An 18,467-nucleotide genomic window follows, 5' to 3' on the forward strand; every position below is an offset into this window, starting at 1 on the left:
ATTTCTTCTTGCACTTCATAGACTGACAACAATATTTAGCCAATCCACAATATGATTTAGTAAAGAAATAGGCGATTGTGGATAAAATAATGGAGATTGGGATGAGATTAAGGGTAACAGCTAAATTCCTCAATGACAATGGGGATGACATCACTAGAAACTAATTTAAATGTGTGAAAATGTGTAAATGTGAATATTATTGTAATGAATGCAGCAACGTGAAGACCATTTAGTAAAGGAATTTTTGAAAAAAATCATGCAGTAATAGATGTGAAGCTTCATAAAATCTAGCAGACCAATCAAGGTGTAAACTAACATTTAAAGAAAAATTCACTGCAAATAGTTGGGTCTATAGTATCAATTAGTTTTTGGGAGCAAATCAAAAAATGTTGCAGTGTTGAGTAATTGTCTGCCAGGTTGAGAAGGGATCAAAATTACTCCACTTTTCCTGAGCGCTTGAATGCCCTGAGAGCACAGAGGAGGGTTTTCGTTAAAGCTGAAGTTTCAGAGAAGTTTCGGCAAGTCTTTCAGCTTTGTACAAGACTGTTAGAAATAATTTTAACCTGGGACACATTATATTTCAGATGTGAAAAGCAGGAAGAGTGGAAGCATCAGGGTAAGGCTATAGGTAGTAATGGAGAAACGGTCATTTTACAGGATGGCAATTGGACTGTCAGGGTGCATGCTTTGCAATTAATTGTCACATTTTCAGAATGGGAGCACAATGTTAGTCAATTATGAGAAACAAGTTATGGCAGATGAGGTGCTGACTGAGGATGGACAAATTGAAATTAGTGCATAGATAAGGCTACTCATCCATGACTCTAAGTGGGTCAGAAGGGGACCAGTGAGTGGAGGGTGCCACCATTAAAGGAAGAGTAGAGAAAGCCACTGGAAAATACAAACATTGACACAATGTGCAAGATGAAGGTCAAAAGGTGATATCCATGTATTGGCCTTGGATGGTAATGATGTGGGAAGGCCAGAACAGACAGTACGTGTTCTGAAAGTTGATTGAAATGTGACTGTTGCCCGAGAAAAAGAGTTGTGAAAGCAACTCTGATCATTAGAGCTGGAGATCTTATTAATTGTTCAGAACAAAATTAGGTGAATTGAGCAAGAATTTGACAAGAACAAAGACAATGGCACAGCTAGGCTGCCATGAGAACTACAAGCATTGTCAGGTTTTATATGTCAGTTTTCCAAATGGATATTCTAGTCACATTGTCCTTTCCTATGAAGGATATGATCAATAAATGTCAATTAAGGTAGAAGACTAAAAAAAATAAAAAGGGTAGTTAGAAGTACTCTAGCTTTGGAAATACTGGTACTAGTGGAAGCAGTAAATATGGAGATGTACTTTCTGATGTTCTGAAGGAAATCCTGTAGAAAGGATAAACTGAAAAAAATGCCCATCAAATATTATTTGGAAAGTCATTCTTTGTCAAAATGTTCATTTAACAAAGGATGTAGCTGAGAAAAGGTTGAGCATTGACCTTGCTAGTGTGAAGAAAAAAAATCTTAATTCATTTTATTTACAAATTGTCCAATTCATTTGCAAAAAGAATTGCCTGTCTTAGGAAATGATTAGATTTTGTCAAGGAAGGATATCCTGTGTTGTAAGAACATGGAAATGTTTAGATCCCTTTATAATTGAAAATGTAATTATGTTCCTTCTTTGAAGGAAGAACAGGATATAGAAATTTGATTGCATTACAATGCAAGATATAGAACATGAACAGACATTAGTTTTGTTTTGAGGATTGCTTGCACATTTTAAAAATTATGAAGAGAAGAGAGAAACCTGTTAATATATTAGGTGAATAAGTTTAGAAAGGAAACAGGTAATGGATGTTAATTGACTAAATGATGTCTGGATATAGAAGAGGTAACGTTTAGGACTGGGTGAAAGAATTGCTGGACTGCTATATTCAGTAGCCTCCTTGCACCAAAAATGACTCTGTTTCTGTTTTCGATTGAGCAGCATGGTTATGATCTATTAGCGATGTGGAGTTAAACATACTTCCTCATGCAAAATTAGGACCAGCAGTTGGAACTTCAGCACGTTGATAAAGCACTGATGCATTGTTGAAAGCATGTCTTTCAGATGAGACACTAAATCAAAACTTTTTCTGCCAATTGAGGTGGACATTTTAAAGTCCCATCACACTTCTGAAGAAGTACATGAGGTTCTATGACAACTAGGGCAGGCTTAGCAGTAAGGGTCATAAATAGGATCATTTCGCAGACAGCTTCACGTTATCTTTTAGTTAGAAGAATCATACTGTTCAATATGCACAAACAGTCTGCAAGACTCTTTAAACTTGCCCATATTTTATTTTTGGATTAGGATTATTCCATGGCACAACATCATCATGGCCGAAGGGCCTGTACTGTGCTGTATTTTTCTATGTTCTATGAACAAACAACACAAATCTTCATTTTGCTGTTTGCTCTGTAAGTAAGCTGCCACATTTGGCAGCATTAATGGCAAAAAAACATGTAGAGCTTCGGATATTCCTTTTCAGGTATGATAAAGTGCTATATTCACACCTTTTCTCGATTTGCTTTGTAGTTTCTAAAATGTTTTAACAATTTCACCACTTCACATTCCCGGATGCCATCTCCCAACTTATATTTCTAAACAGTCCATTTGTGTTTTTGTCCCACCTCTGTGATGCACAGCAATTCCTTGGCAGTCTTGTTTGATTCAGTTGTCTCTCTCTTGTTCTGTTGCAATAAGTTTCAGGTCAGAAGTCAAATGACACCAGGATATAATCCAGCAGGTTTAGTTGAAATCTCAAGCTTTCCGAATGCTGCCCCTTCATCAGGTGAAGTGGTTCTTCACCTAATAAAGGGGCAGTGCTTGAAAGCTTGAGATTTTAAATACGCCTGTTGGACTAAAACTTGTACAGAGATATTAGGTGTCATCTCGGACAAGAACTGTTGTTGTGTGACTTCTGACTTTGTGCACCCCACCCCAACACTGGCACCTCCCCATGTAGGTTTCATCATTTTATTGACCCATGTTTCTCCCTTGTGTGGTAGATGACTATTTTGTCACCATGTTGCCTTTACTTTCCTCTTTTGTTGTCTTTTTTAAAATGTTTAAAGCTTTATAATTTTCTGCGTACATTCTTCTCTTTGCCTAGTTCTCGTCACTTTTATCTCTTTTTCATTCAGCAGTTCATCCACTTGTCTGCTGTCTTGAAATTCTATTTTAATAGTTTATCCTATGTTCTGTTTTCAATTTCCAACTTGATAAACTCCAATCCAATCACTAAACTACAAATGTTTTTTTACTTCAAATTTGTTTACTTATTCCCTCTTTAATTAAAAACAAGCCCAACATTGCCATTCCCCTCATCTGTTGTTGAAGTACAGATTATTTAATTAGTTTATTTGTCCATTGGTCTGGATGTTGTCATAGATTGAACTTCAAAGGAATTCCCAGTGATAGCCATGCAAAATTCACTACAAGATTGTGGCAATAGCATTTACAGACATCAAAGGCGGGAGTGTTTATTTTGGCAGCAACTGAAATGTTAATTGTGTCATTTGTCTTTTTTAAAAAAGTCATTTGGATTACAATTTCGCCACAGGTATGTTACACATCTTTGAACTTCTTGACTGTAGATCTTTGTCTGAACACCTGACTTTTTTTCTATAAATCTGTGATTCTGCACTTTGCTGGTCAAATATTTAACCTTTCATCAATTGAGAGTTTTAACCCAGAAGCAGTCTGCTTTCCTGCACAATGTGATAAATATGAATTGGAAGAAGAAAACTGTTTATGCAGAATCTACTTTAGATTTCCTATTACCCTGCTACTTCTCCACTCTCCCCTTATTCGTGCTTCCCCTTACTTCCCCTAGCTCTCCCCCTCCTCTCATCTATCCTTCGCTCTCCTGGTCACTCCCCCTGTGATCTTTTGTCCTTTTCTAAAATAAATGTAGGACTTGTAATTCTGTGTACTGGACACCCCATTTTTGCGGCTCTATCTTGATGCATGACCAAGCTGGCATAATTTTTACTGATTTTAAATTGGAGCACTTGGAAAGTGTAGTTTGAAAGTGCGTGTAAGAAAAGAGTGTAAATCTTTTTGATTTTTGCTTTCAAATCTCTCCATGGGCTCACTTCATCCAAGTGATTGCCTTGTGTCTTGTATCCCATCATTCTTCTAACATTGAACTGCACACTGACAGCGCTTTGCTTTGCTATATGAATAGCTGTTTGTTCACGTCTGTCCTCTGAAATTCTCTGTCCAGTTCTTTTGCTTTTTAAAAAAAACTTCTGTCTTCTGCCCTAACCTCTGCAGTTTCTCTTATCACAGAATTCTTAGTGTAGAAACAGGCCCTTTGGCCCACCAAGTCCATTACGACACTCAGAACATCCCACAGATCCAACCCCTTATAACCCACCTAATCTACACATCCCTGAACATTATGGGCAATTTTAGTATGACCAATCCCATCTAACCGCACGTTCTTGGACAGTGGGAGGAAACTGGAGCACCCGGAGGAAATGCACACACAGACACAGGTTGAACATGATACTCCACACAGACAGTTACCCGAGGGTGGAATTGAACCTGGGTTCCTGGTGCTGTGAGGCAGCAGTGCTGACCACTGAGTGCCACCCTTTTCTCCCTTGTTGCAATGTTTATTGCCCACCATGCCTTTATCCTGTTTGCTGCTTTGAGATGTTGTAGTAAATAAAGCATCATTCTACAGTGAAGCTTTAATAAACCAAGAAACACATTTCTAATTGGGTAACTTGGTAGTTATGTGTAGGGAGGAACCCAGTTTTCCATTCTTTGAATAATATTGCTGTTTGATTCTAAAACCACCAGATTATCCTTGAAGTTGTCAAAGCTTGTCTAATATTTCTCACCACGTGAATAATTCTAGATCTCATTGTCTGCGTTCATAATGCAGTCACCTTAAGACGACTTTCTTTTTTGCTCTGTATGTTACCAGTCTCCCGTTAAAGAGCTAGTAAAAGGACAAGCTTGTTTTCCATTTGTCCAGCGGCTATTCCTGGAATCCACAAGAAGCAAATACTGCTGCTGCTGAGAATACCACAAGCCTGCTGTCTGTGGGACTTTATGACTGTAATTTTGCAATTCAGGCTTTTCCCTCTGCCTGCCGACCAGCAAAAAAAGAAGTTAAAAGGATTTGATCTGACCCCCTGTCAGTCCCTTTCCCGCTGCAAAGTACCACGTCCATTGATGTGGTTTAGTGTAGACAGATCTCAGATGTGGCTGGCAGACTTGAGTGTTGGAGAAGGCGGAAAGCAAACATCTGTGCTACCATGCTGATGTTTGTAAACCTTAACTCTTACACTGCTGGCAAGTTCATCAGAACACGTTCCCTTGCTCGTGCGATTATTATTGTGACAACCGACTTGGGAACGTGCATTAATTTTCAAACTCCACTTCTCTCAGGGTTCCCACAAGACGCAATGCTTGAATCAAACTGGTTAACAGAAAACACTGGTTCAGAACAAAAATCCAGGCTCCTGTACTTAACTTGCACTACAGTTTAATACAAAAATAAGTTTCAGTGACAGATAAACAAAACTACAGCATACACATTGAAACTGAAACCCCTTTCAAAACCCCCACACATACAATGTTACCATGGTTCCAGAGGACTGTAGGGTTGCTCTTTCATTACAGAGAGAAATAGAGAGACGACTGGTGGTGTTTGAACCTGAGGATCACTCGGTTGAGGGGCAGGGCCAAGAAGATAGGATTCTCATGGTGATCTCAGCAGTACGGGTATTAATCCCAGGTTGTTAGTGTCATTCTGCATTACAAACCAACTGTCCAGTCAACTAAGCTAACTGACCTCCCCACAGACCAAACAAAAAGTTGCTGTTATGGATGGAGGGGGTAAAAGAACTCTTCAGAAACACAGCTCAGTAGTATCAGTCCGCAGGCTTTGATGCAGTGTCTGTTTTTCTTCTTGAGACCTTCTTCCTTTACACTTCTTATCAAAGACAGCAGATTTGCACACTAATTGTTCAGTTTCAGTCATTGGTTAGAGGCAGCAACTTATAGCAAATAATGGTAGACAAAACCAACTGTCTCCAGGCTCAAGTTATTTTGTTGCAGAGAGAGAGAGAGAGAGACCCTGCTTCCAGTTTAGAGAATCTCTTGCTTTGTATTGATTGTGCACCCTTGCTGCTCAGCTGCCTAGGAACAATCGGTTGTTGCCAGGCTACTGACCTCTGGCATCTGCAACTGATCACAACTGCACAAAACAGCCAGCAATCTGTTGCTGGCCAAATCTCTCTCTCTGTGCACATGTGCCATGCTGTCTAATCTCTCCACTGCTAGCAAGGCAACAATGTAAATATAACTCAGTGAGTTCCAGTAACTTGTTTTAAACAGTGCAGCAATTTCATCCCCATTCCCTTGGTCTTAAAAAGAAATGTTCTACTTTAGCCCACAATCAAAGAGACGAGGTCTTTACACAATGATGCAGAAAGAGACCACTTGGCACATCAAGCCCATTACGACCTTTAGTGGCTGGTTATACAAGTTTCAAAAGCACTGCTAAGGTTTGTTGCCCTTTTATAGAAACAAGCCATTAATTGTATTACCACCACAGCATTTAAATCTGGCAGTCTGGAGTAGAGCCAAGCATTTCTGTAGCTGTGTATGAGTCTCCAGGATGATGTATTGCTTACCTTGTGCCAGGGTCCTGGACTACTCTGAGTGAGTGGGAACGGGACACCCTGAAATAGGAGGGAAAACAGACGGAAGTCATTGTCCACGTTGGCAGAAATGACATAGGTAGAAAGAGGTCCTGTGAAGACAATTCAGGGAGTTAGGGAGGGAACTGAAAACCAGGACTACCAGGGTAGTAATCTCAGGATTACATCCAGTGCCGCAGATTAGTGAGTTAGGAACAGAGATTTCACAGTTGAACACGTGGCTACAGAGCTGGCGTAGGAGGGTGGACTTTAGATATTTGGATCAATGGGATGTCTTCTGGTGAAAGTGGGATGTGTACGAGAAGGGCGAGTTGCACCTGAATTGGAAGGGCACCAATGTCCTGGATTGGAGATTTGCTAGAGCCCTTTGGGATGGTTTAAACTAGTGTGGCAGGGAGTTGGGAACTGGAGCAACAGGCCAGTCAATGCAGGGACTGGGGACAAAAGTGAGACTGAAACATGCATAACACAGAGTAAAAGCAGACAGAAGGAAGTCATGGGGCACAGAGACTGGAGAGCATTTTTCTTTATTGCACGAAGTATAACAGGTAAGTCGGATGGACTAAGAGCATGAATTACTGTGTGGAATTGATATTATTGCCATTATGAAGACATGGTTAAAGGAGGGACAGGACTGGCAGCTTAATGTTCCAGGGTATCGCTGTTTTAGACGAGAAAGAAAGGGAAATGGAAAGGTTGGGAGAGTTGCACCCCTAATTAGGGATCACATTAAAGCTGTTCTGAGGGAGGGCACATCAGAGGTATCTTGCACTGAGGCATTATGGGTGGATCTCTGGAATATGAAGGGCGAAATCATGATGTTGAACATTTTCTATAGACCTCCCTACAGCCCATGGGAGACAGAGGAGCAGATATGCAGTCAGGTACTGGAAGAGTGTGGGGGAAAAAAAAGTGCAGGGTAGTTGTGGTGGGTGACTTCGATTTTCCTGTTATTGACTGGGACTCCCTTAGACCCAGGGACTTGGAGAGCAATTTGTTAGCTGTGGCTAGGAGGGCTTTTTGAGACCATACGTTGACAATCCAACCAGAGAGGAAGCCATACTGGACTTGGTACTAGGGAATGAGCCAGGGCAGGTGATCGATGTTCAAGGAGGGGCTTAGTGACCATAACTCTGCAACATTTTTAGTAGTCATGCAATTTGGTTGACTTTTAATTGCCCTCTGGGCAATTAGGGATGGGCAATAAATGCTGCCCAGCCAGTAATGCTGTCATTTTGTGAATGAATTATGAAAAAAAAGGGGGGAAGAAAAGGGAATTTAAACGCAGAATTAGGAAGGCTAAAGGGGTCAATGAAATGCCTTTAGCAAACAGGATCAAGGAAAATCTCAAGGCATTTTATGCATGTATTAAAAGAAAGATTAGCAAGGGAAAGATTAGGCCCCTCAAGGATAAAGGAGGGAAGTTATGTCTGGAGCCACAGGAAGTGGGAGAGATCCTTAGTAAGTACTTTATTTTGCTATGTGTGTGAATACTCTAGAGAATGTCAATATATTGAAGGAGGAAGTTTTGCTTATTCTAAATGGCAACAAGGTAGACCTGTTCCCAAATGAGAGCCATCCCAAGTTACTGTGAGAGGCAAGGGAAGAAGTAGCTGGGGCACTAGCAGATATCTTAGCATCCTTTTTGACCACGGGTGAGGTTCCAGAGCATGGGAGATTAGCTGATGTTGTTCCCTCGTTTTAAGAAAGGAAGCAGGGATAATCCAGGAAATAATAGGCCGATGAACCTGACATCTGTGTTGGGGAAGCTCTTGGAGAAGATACTGAGGGAGAAGCTTTATGCACATTTGGAAGAAAACAGACTAGTTAGTGACAGGCAGTATGGGAAGGTCATATCTCAGCAACTCGATTGTCACCTCCAAAAAAATTCAAAGATAATTGATGAGGGAAGGGCTGTGGATGTAGCTTATACGGACTTTCGTTAAGCATTTAAAAAAATTCTTCATGGCAGATTGGTGCAAAAACTACAATCACTTGGGATTTGGGGTTGGGCTGGCTAGATGAATACAAAACTGGCTTGGTCATAGAAGACAGTAGTGATAGAAGGGGGTTTTTCACAATGGAGACTGATAACCAGTGATGTTCCACAAGGATCAGTCTTAGGTCCTCTGTAGTATATATAAATGATCTGGAGGAAAATGTGGTTGGTCTGATTAGTTTGCAGATCATACCAAGATTGGTGGAGTTGCTGATAGTGCTAATGATTGTGAAATGACACAACAGAATATAGAAATCAGTGACTTCTGCACTGAAATAGCAAGTGGAGTTTAATCCAGACAAATGTGAGGTGATGCACTTTGAAGGATTAAATTTAGGTATGAATCATACTGTAAATGACAGAACTCTTAAGGACATTAACGTACAGATGGATCTGGGTGTTCAGGTCCACAACTCCCTAAAAATGTGCAACACTGGATATTATGGATTACTTGATTTGCCGTTAGGCTAGCTTTGAATACCAGATTTTCAAACAGATGGTGTAATTTGAACTCATGTTTTCAGAGCATTAGCCTAGGTTTCTGGATTATTGTCTAATGACACTACCGCTTTGCTACTACCTCCCCTATGTAACATAAAGCACACTGCATATTATTTAGAATAATAGATACTCGGGAGTGACTAAAGAGTGTAATCTCATGACAAATTGAAATTGTTTGAAAAGAATCTGTACTGGCTATTTGAATCATCTTTCAGCAATAAATATTAAACTAGTTGACCCCAGGGTATACGAGCTAAAGCAAGTAGACTTTGTCCTTGATGAACAGATCTGTTGGTTTTAACTTAATAAGTTTTAAGATCCTCAGTTCAGCCTGGCTATGGACAATGTGGATACCAGAATGTTGTCACAAGCTTCACCAAGTGTATTAAGTTATAAGTGTACATGCAGTACGTAACAAAGGCAGTGGAAATTTTCCATTCACTCTGGAACAGTGACTCGTGACTTCAAGCTAACTATGGCACTGTGTTTTGCTGTGCTATTTACTGTCTTTGTGCTCCTTTTCCTTGAACTTCAAGCTGCTGAAGGCTGGTGCTTATTCAACTTTTAGTGAGACGTGCATGGTGTTCCTGAGCTCTGATTGGTTTGGTCAGTCAGTTTCTCATTGGTTCAGTGGTGCATATCTGTTTCTCATTGATTTCTTGAGGAAGAAGGCCATTTACTGTCAACACTTTGTTATCTCCAGGCTGGTTCCTACGAAGTCACTTTTCCATGGAATCGTCTCGCTCCTAGTTTTCTGGTTTTCTACCTAGATAACGGTGTCTCAAGTATTTTTGGCATTTGCTTATTGGAGTTCATAGTGCCATGTAATGGCATATCTTTATTGTATTTTTAGACTTATCACCCAGTCCCTAATTGACACACATTTGCCCTGTGGAAATTCCATTTAAAATGGGACTTATCAGTATGTTTCTTGTGTGTGTTTCGCAATGACTGTAAACACTTGGAACAAATTTCAAAGTGTAACGTGGTACATGACAAGTCTTAGCCTGTAATCTCTGAATTAGGCTATTCTATACCTTACACAATGCAATAGAAATATAGATATAGAAATGTGTAGGAACTTACTTAAATTTGAAGTAGTAAGGATAGATGTACAAACTACGGCAGAAGCCAAAAGAACTATCTAGCTACAACTGAATTTGAAAACAAGTAACTATTCTTGAAAGTGCTTTGAAACATAGCACTGCACCAGCCCATAGTGATATTTTTATTTTCTGTCAAATAAGTATCTTTACAGTCCTTGATATTCTGCGCTGTTTATAATACGCAGAATATATGAAGTTACTTGATAAAGTATGTTAATCTTCTTAAATGCAAACTGCTCTAAGGAAGCTTGTGCATAGTTTAAAATTTTAACAGATGGAGATAGCTCCTGTTTTTCTGAGGTGACATGTGTAACAGATATTTCTTTATTATTCCTGTTTCTGCAGGAATCATGGTATGTTGTGGTGCTTTCAGCACTCCTCTCTGTTTATCCCTGTTCCTACGTTCCAACATTCCTTTCCAAGCTTGACCTGGCAGTTAACATTCCTCAGCCTTAACAGGTCCAGGAAACACACAAGTCAACATTGACCAAATGTTCCCATAGTTTAGTTACTTCACAACAAAGACACATCTCATGGAGTTGTAAGTACTTACATTACTTCCCACGCAAGTGTGAGGCCACGTGCGATCTTGCAGTCTTTGCAATTTTTTCCTTGCTATTTAGGGTCTCTCACCTCCCAATCAATCATAATTGATCCTTAAATCATACTCGCCAGTAACTATATCCCATCTATGTCCTGTTCTACTGACTAAGTACATGTCTCCAATACTGCCTCACTCAGGTGTAATAGTTCTGATTTCACTGAATCCCCTAAATCTCTGTGACCCCTTTTAATAGTCTAGTGGGCTCTAGTAACACTGGGAAAGCAGTAATGGGTCTTATCCAATCCACAGTCCCCTGCCTTTCCTGTCTTCAGCACTTCGCTATTTCAGACTCATATAAGTACGATTAGACAATTTCTGTTCTACTCGAATAACCTGCTTCAAAACCAGGATCTGTTCAGATCTGTCGAACAGCAAGCTTCCATTTGGAGAGAGGATTACTTGTCTCCCCTTTTCACAAAAATGTTCAGTGTGGTCTGACCTATTAAACAGAAAAAAAATTGGCTGTCCTGATTTCTCTGCAATTATTTTTTTATTTACCCATAGTCCTTTAACGCATGAAACTTCAGGTCACGTGGGTTCTTGGAGCCTGATGATGTTGTAATCAGCGATCCAACGAGCCCCTCTTTAAAAATTCTTCTCAGTTCACTTTTCTGTTAAAAGGGCAATGCACGAAACAAGTATAGGCTGCATGCAGCCATTTCAGGACCAAACTAGGACCAGACGGTGCCCTCCTGAACTTGCATTCACATGAATAAACACTGCAAGCTGCAGCTGGGGAAATTCATGCAATTTGAGATCCTGCCAGCATCAGTCTTAAATCAGTTTCTCACAGTTACCCAGGAGTGGCACAGGGTGTTTATCGCTGGTGTATGTGATCTGACGACCTGATTTTGTTCATAAAAACAAAACCTGATACAGAGCATTGTACGTTGTCTGAATGCCTCAAGTGTTTCAGATGCATTGGATTATTCTTTTGAAGTGGAGCCACTGTAGATACGTGAACTTTACAGCAGCATGCTGCTAACCTGCTCTTTTATTACTTTTTCCTCTGTATAACTTTTCAACTGAGAGTTGAGGCCAATCATGTCCTTGGCTTCTGCCAGTATCTGTACTCTGAATAATTTGCCCACTCTCAACTTTGGTCTAATATGATGACAGCCTGGTTTCCAGTGAGCACTTTTCAAAATGGTCCCAGTCAAAATCAAAGTTTTGTGTGTTGGAAACCAGGTTGATGATCCAGCGACCTTTCACATGGTATAGATCATGGATGAGCTGATGCTGAACAACAGGGCTGCTTGGCACAGTAACCTTAAGATGCACGAAACCTGTTTTTATTCTTTTATGGAATGTGAGTGTTACTAATCCCATTTGTCCTCAAGAGGATGGTGTCAAGCTACTGACTTGAACCAGCGTGGTCCATGAGTCATAGGTACGCCACAGGACGAGGGTTCCAGGATTTTGACTCTGACAGTGAAGGATCGCATCTAAAAGAAAATGTAAATAACTTGTAAACTTTGAGAAGTGTGCGACTTTCTACTAGAGAACTGGGAAATGACCGCAAAACTAAGTAATTGATTTGTGTTTGACTCTATGGAGGAAAATGAAAAAATCCATCAGAAATGCAAGGTAACTGAGGAACTGAAATAAATTAGTATTACTAAGGATATAGATGTTCAGCAGTTACCTGTAACAATTTATAGGAGAAGCAGCACCCTATAGGTGGTATTGTTGAACTATTAATCCAGAGATCCAGGTTTGAATCCCACATGTTGGAATTTGAATTCATTATAACAAAAAATCTTGAATTCAATTGTCGCACAAATCCATTGTTGATTGTCAGGAAAGGCCCATCTGGTTCACCAATGTCCTTTAGGGAAGGAAACTGCCATCCTTACCTGCTGTGGCCTGCATAGGACTCCGGGCCCACAGCAGTGTGGTTGACTTTTATTGCTCAGAGGGCTGTTTAGGGAAGGGCAATAAATGCTGTCCTAACCATGACTCCCTTATCCCATGAATGAATAAAAAAAAGCCTGGATTGAAGTTTGGTGAATCCCTTGGACTAGATAAGCTGCACCCCAGAGTGTTGAAGAAGATAGCCACAGGAATGGTGGATACATTGGTAACCATCTTTCAAAATTCTATAAATCTGGAAATATACTATAGATGAAGGGAGAGAGAACAGAGTTAGCTTGATGTGAGTAGTAAGGAAAATGCCAGAACCATTAGAAAATACATGGTAATTGGACACTTAACAAATAATGGTAGAATTGGCCAGTCAAAGGAGGAGGTTAAGAAATAAAATTAGAGCACAAGGGATTTGAGGAATACACTAGTATGGATTGAAAATTGGTTAATAAACAGGAAGTGGAGACTAGGAGTAAATGCATCACTTTCAAGTTCATTGGCAGTAATGTGTGGATCAGTGCTAGGATCACAGCTGTGGCAAGTTACGTGAATGATATGGATGTGGGGACCAATTGTAATATTTCCAAATAATCTAGTTTGGAACGTGAATTGTGAGGAAAGTGCAAAGAAGCTTCAGGTGGACTTGGACAGGCTGAGTGACTGGGTAAGGACATATGATGAAATATAATCTGAATAAGTGCGCAGTTATCCACTTTGGTGGGCAGTCAGAAAGGCAGGATATGAAATGTTGGGAGGGAGGAAATTTGTGTGGAGCTGGATGAAGTGGGCAAGGCCCAGTATTCATAAAGGAGAAGGACATGATGGATGCTGAGGCTAGGGCATGCTACTGTAAAATAGGTGTTTGGTGTTTGTAAAAAGCATTAAAGCAGACAAATCCCCAGGACCTGATGGGATCAATCCCAGAATGGTGATGGGGGAAATTGCTGGGGTATTGTACAAAATCTCTGTATCCTCTTTCGTCACAGGAGAGGTCTCAGAGGACTGGAGAATAGCTAGTGTTGTTCCTTTGTTTAAGAAGGGCAGTGGGGATAATCTGGAAAAGTACAGGCTGGTGAGCGTTATGTCGGTGACAGGAAAGTTATTGGAGAAGATTCTTAGGGATGGGCCTTACTCACATTTGGAAAAATACGGATTTGTTAGTGATAGACAACATGGTTTTGTGCCGCGAGGCCTTGCCTTTTGAGGAAGGGACAAAGATGATTAAGGGCAGAATGGTAGATGTTGCCTACATGGACTTTAGCAAGGCCTTTGCCAAGGTCCCTCATGGCAGGCGAATACCAAAGGTGAAACCTCATGGGATCTGCAATGAGCAGGTAAATGGATTCAGAACTGGCTTGGCCAGAGAAGACAAAGTACTAGCGGAAGGGTGTTTTTCTGATTTGGATATCTGTGACCAGTGGTCTGATTGGAAGTTTGTGGACAACACAGATTGGTGAAGCTGTAGATAGTGATGAGAATTGCCAGACGATACAGCAACACAGATAGGCTGGAGGCTTGAGTGGCGAAATGGCAGATAGAATGACAAATGCAAGGTGCTGCATATTGAAGGTCTAACGCAGGAAAGAAGTATACGTTAATGGCAGAACCCTCAGAAGCATTAATATACAGAGGGGTCCAGGCATACAAGTCAACAGTTCTCTCAAAGCAGCAACACAAGTGAACAAGGTGATGAAGAAAGCATACGACATGCTTGCCTTGATCTGTTGTGCCATAGAGTATAAAAATTGTCAAGCTACATTACTGCTGTATAACTTTAGCTGGCCACATTTGGAATTTCGTGTAGTCCTGGTTGCCACACTACCAAAGGATGTGGAGGTTTTACAAGAAGATGTTTTATCAGGATGTTGTCTGATTTGGAGAGTATTAGCAATGCGGAATGATTAAAAGTTTACAAAATTGAGGTATGGATAGAATACAAGGTCAGAGTCTTTTTCCCAGAGTAGAAATGTCAATTACTAGGAGGATACGTGCTTAAGATAAAAAGGGGAAATTTACAAGGAGACGTGAGAGACGTTTTTTTTTAAAGAGTGGTAAGTACCTGGAAGCGTCGCCAGAGAAGGCGGTAGAAGCTGATACAATAGCAAAATTTACAAGTCATATTGATATATACATGAATAGGTATGGAACAGAGGAGCATGCACCATGTCTAGGCAAAATGTTTTTAGTTTAGAAAGGAGTCACGTGCTGCGCGGACTTGGTGGGCCAAAGGGCCTGTTCCTGTGCTGTGCCACTTGGTTCTTTGTCTTGGTGTCCGATGGAACCTGGATGTCCCTGTTTTAAAAAGTCACTAAAAGCTTAAGTGCAGGTGCAACAATCAATAAGGGAGGCAAATGACATGTTGACCTTCGCAAGGGGTTTTGAATAGATGTATAATGATTTCTTGCTGTTATTGTATCGAACCATGGTGAAACTGCAGCTAGATTATCCTACACAGTTTTGATCTCTATCTTGGGTGGGATATACTTGCCAAAGAGGAAGTGCAATGGAAATTCACTAGAATAATCCTTGGGATGGCAGGATTATCTTGTAGGGAGAAATTGAGAAAAGTAGATATGTATTCTATAGAGCTTCAAAGAGTGAGTGGTGGTCTTATTAAGCATGTAAAGTTCTTAAAGCATGACAGGGTGGATGTTGATAGGAAGTTTCTCTGTGATGGGAGTCTTGAACCAGGGACTCTACCTCAGAATTAGGGTTAGACCATTGAAGACTGAGAAGAGGAGAAATTCCTTCATTAAGCTGATGAATCTTTGGAATTCTTCACCCCTAAAGGCACTGGAAGATCAATCATTGAGCATGTTCAAGACAGAAATGGATATATTTCTGGAAACTAATGATATCAAGGATACAGAGATAATGTGGGAAAATGCATTGAAGTAAATGATCTGCCATGATCTAATTGAATAGAGGAGCAGGCTTGACAGGCTGAATGGACTATCCAAGTTCCTGTGTTCCTTTTTAATTGTTTTGAGAGGAATAGTCAGCCAGTGTTTTCACATAATTAAAATTATAAATTAATAATTTTCTAGAATCTGTTTTGAGATCAATACTTAAATTGGCGGAAGCAAAGCAAAATTATACAATTAAACAAAACACTACTTCAGCAGTAAAATGCTGCACAGTTCAGTTTCTTAACTACGAATGAAGATGTTTGATACCCTGTCAGGAAGAGAGCAGTGTTATTCTTTTATCTAATTAGGCACATTTTACTCTCCTGAGTCAAAGTACGTTGCTGTAGGCTTGCTTGGCATGCAATGTTGTTATTATAGTCTTAAGCCTATGTGAGGTGGAACATTCTGTACTTATTCAGGTTTGGACCTCTAACCACATTCCAAGGTTAATGAGGTTTCATGTGGTGTCTAACCCATCCTGTGTTGTTTGAGTGGAACCTTTAGTGCCTTCCAAATGCATACAAAAAAATTGGCAATGCCATTGTCTAACCTCAAGTTCTCCTGTTTTAAATCTGCTTATAGATTGTCCACAGCGCCAAACGTATGTGGAATTTTCTCCGGCTGTATGTCAGAGTTCAGTTTTATTTATTCCTGTCATATACTTTACAGCATCAGAATACCCTGATGTAATTTTTTTAAAGGAGTATGTGATGGAAAGGATCTACTCTGACAAGACCACAGGATGTTCGAAAGTACCATGATAAGACCACAGGATTTAGGAGCAGAAGTAGGCTATTCAGCCCATTGAGTCTGTTCTGCTATTTAATTAGATCATGGCTGATCTGATAATTCTCAACTCCGTTTTCTTGCCTTTTCCCTGTAATTGTTGATTCCCTTGCTGATGTGTAAAAAGTAATCTGTCTATTTCAGCCTTGAATGTATTTAACCACCCAGCCCATATACCCTCCTGTGGTAAGGAATTCCATAGATGCACTACATTTCGGGGGGGAGAGAAAAAGTCTCTTAATCTCTGTTTAAAATGTGCAACCCATTATTTTGAGATGAGGCGCTCTGGTCCTGGATGTTCCCAGAAGGGGAAACAACCTTGCCGTATCTACTCTCTCAAGTCCCAAAGAATCTTGTATGTTTCTTGCCTGGAATGGAGGGAAGATCTTACGAGGAAAGGTTGAGAGAGCTAGGGCTTTTCTCTTTACACTGATGAAGGATGAACTGTGACTTGATAGAGGTGTACAACATGATCAGAGGTATAGATAGAATGGATAGCCAGGCACTTTTTCCTAGGGTGGAGGTAGCTCTTATGAGGTGGCTTAGTTTTAAAGTGAGTAGAGGTGAATATCAGAGACGTCAGAGGTAGGTTCTTTACTCAGAGTTGTAGGGGCATGGAATGCTTTGCTGGACAGGTTAGTGGAGTTGGCCTCGTTAGGGTCATTTAAGCTGCTATTAGATAGGCATTTGAATGATAGTATAAGGTCGGGATGGACGTTAGATTGACCCTTGGTTTAGGGTAGAAGTTTGGCACAACATCGTGGGCCAAAGGGCCTATACTGTGCTGTACAGTTCACTAAGTTAGCCTGTCATTCTTCTGTGCCGATTCCGGGCTCACCTACTTAATCTCTCCTCATAAGACAAGCCCCAGGTCTAACCTCGCAAACTTTCTCTGAACCGATGCCAGTATATCTTGTATCTGATAAGAGGCCCAAAACTGTTTGCAGTATTCCAGCTATGGTCTGACTGAGGCCTTGCATAATTTTAGCAAGGCTTCCCTATTTTTATACTGTTTTCCCATTCCAATAAAGGCTAACATTCCATTTGTTTTCCCTAATGCCTGCTGAACTTGGCTGCTAGCATTTTGTGATTTATGATTTATTACAGCTGTAAAGTACTTTTCAAGCCTAACCAGAGTAAGAGACATGGCAGATAATTTGTGCACACAAGATCCCACTGACAGTAACAGTGTGATAAAGAACAGGCACTTGTATTTTAGTGTTGTCAATTGATGAATAGACATTGTCAGCACACCAGGGAGCACTCCCTATTGTTTAAGTAATGAGAAGTGTTCTTTTATGCCCATCTAAAAGGGCAATATCTCATCCAAGAGACAGCGCCTTTAACAATGCAGCACTCCTTCAGTAATGCCTAGATTTTGTGCTCAACCTCCTAGAGTAGGACTTAAACGTACAATCATCTGATTCAGAATGAAGAATGTGACCAAATGTGTCACAGTTGACACTGTACAGAGTAAAATAATCTTCCTAAAGTAAATACGTTGTATGTATTAAACAGCATTCATGTGCTCAGGGCATCTTAAAAGTGCGTAAAACCAACAAGCTATTTATGCAACAACCAAGCCAAGTAAGAAAATAATTAAATATATACCGATAATTTGTTCTTTATTGCTGGTGTTATCTCTATCAATCAAATCTGATGTCAGTTTGAGAGTGCAGAACTTAGTTTAATGTCCATTTATTTTCACAGCTGCCATATAGAACTTAGGGAAAGTCTGATTTTGTTTTGCTAGGGTACGAGCTGCTCAGACGGAGTTGGGACAGCAGATCTTGGCAGATTTTGAAGAAGCATTTCCATCTCAGGGGTCAAAGGTGAGAATGCCTTGCTAACGTTTAGTGGCTTCAAACTACCCCTATTTATTTGATTACTGTTTGAACATCCATCTCCATTTTCTGTCAGTGTGACTTTCTGTACATTGTGCTGTCAAATTCTTGATATTAGTAGAGAAAATG

At 40.3% G+C, this 18,467-nt stretch overlaps 1 protein-coding gene across 1 annotated transcript in view; it reads left to right on the forward strand.

Annotated features, from left to right (window-relative positions):
- The window catches only part of vps53 (VPS53 subunit of GARP complex), a 226,629-nt gene that overhangs the window by 60,549 nt on the left and 147,613 nt on the right, over positions 1 to 18,467 (forward strand). Inside the window, exon 8 of the mRNA XM_059655282.1 lies at positions 18,248 to 18,326. Within this exon, the coding sequence (XP_059511265.1) occupies positions 18,248 to 18,326 (79 nt within the window). The remainder of the gene's footprint in view (positions 1 to 18,247; positions 18,327 to 18,467) is intronic.

This window comes from Stegostoma tigrinum, chromosome 27 (genome assembly GCF_030684315.1).
Source record: "Stegostoma tigrinum isolate sSteTig4 chromosome 27, sSteTig4.hap1, whole genome shotgun sequence".
NCBI lineage: Eukaryota > Metazoa > Chordata > Chondrichthyes > Orectolobiformes > Stegostomatidae > Stegostoma > Stegostoma tigrinum.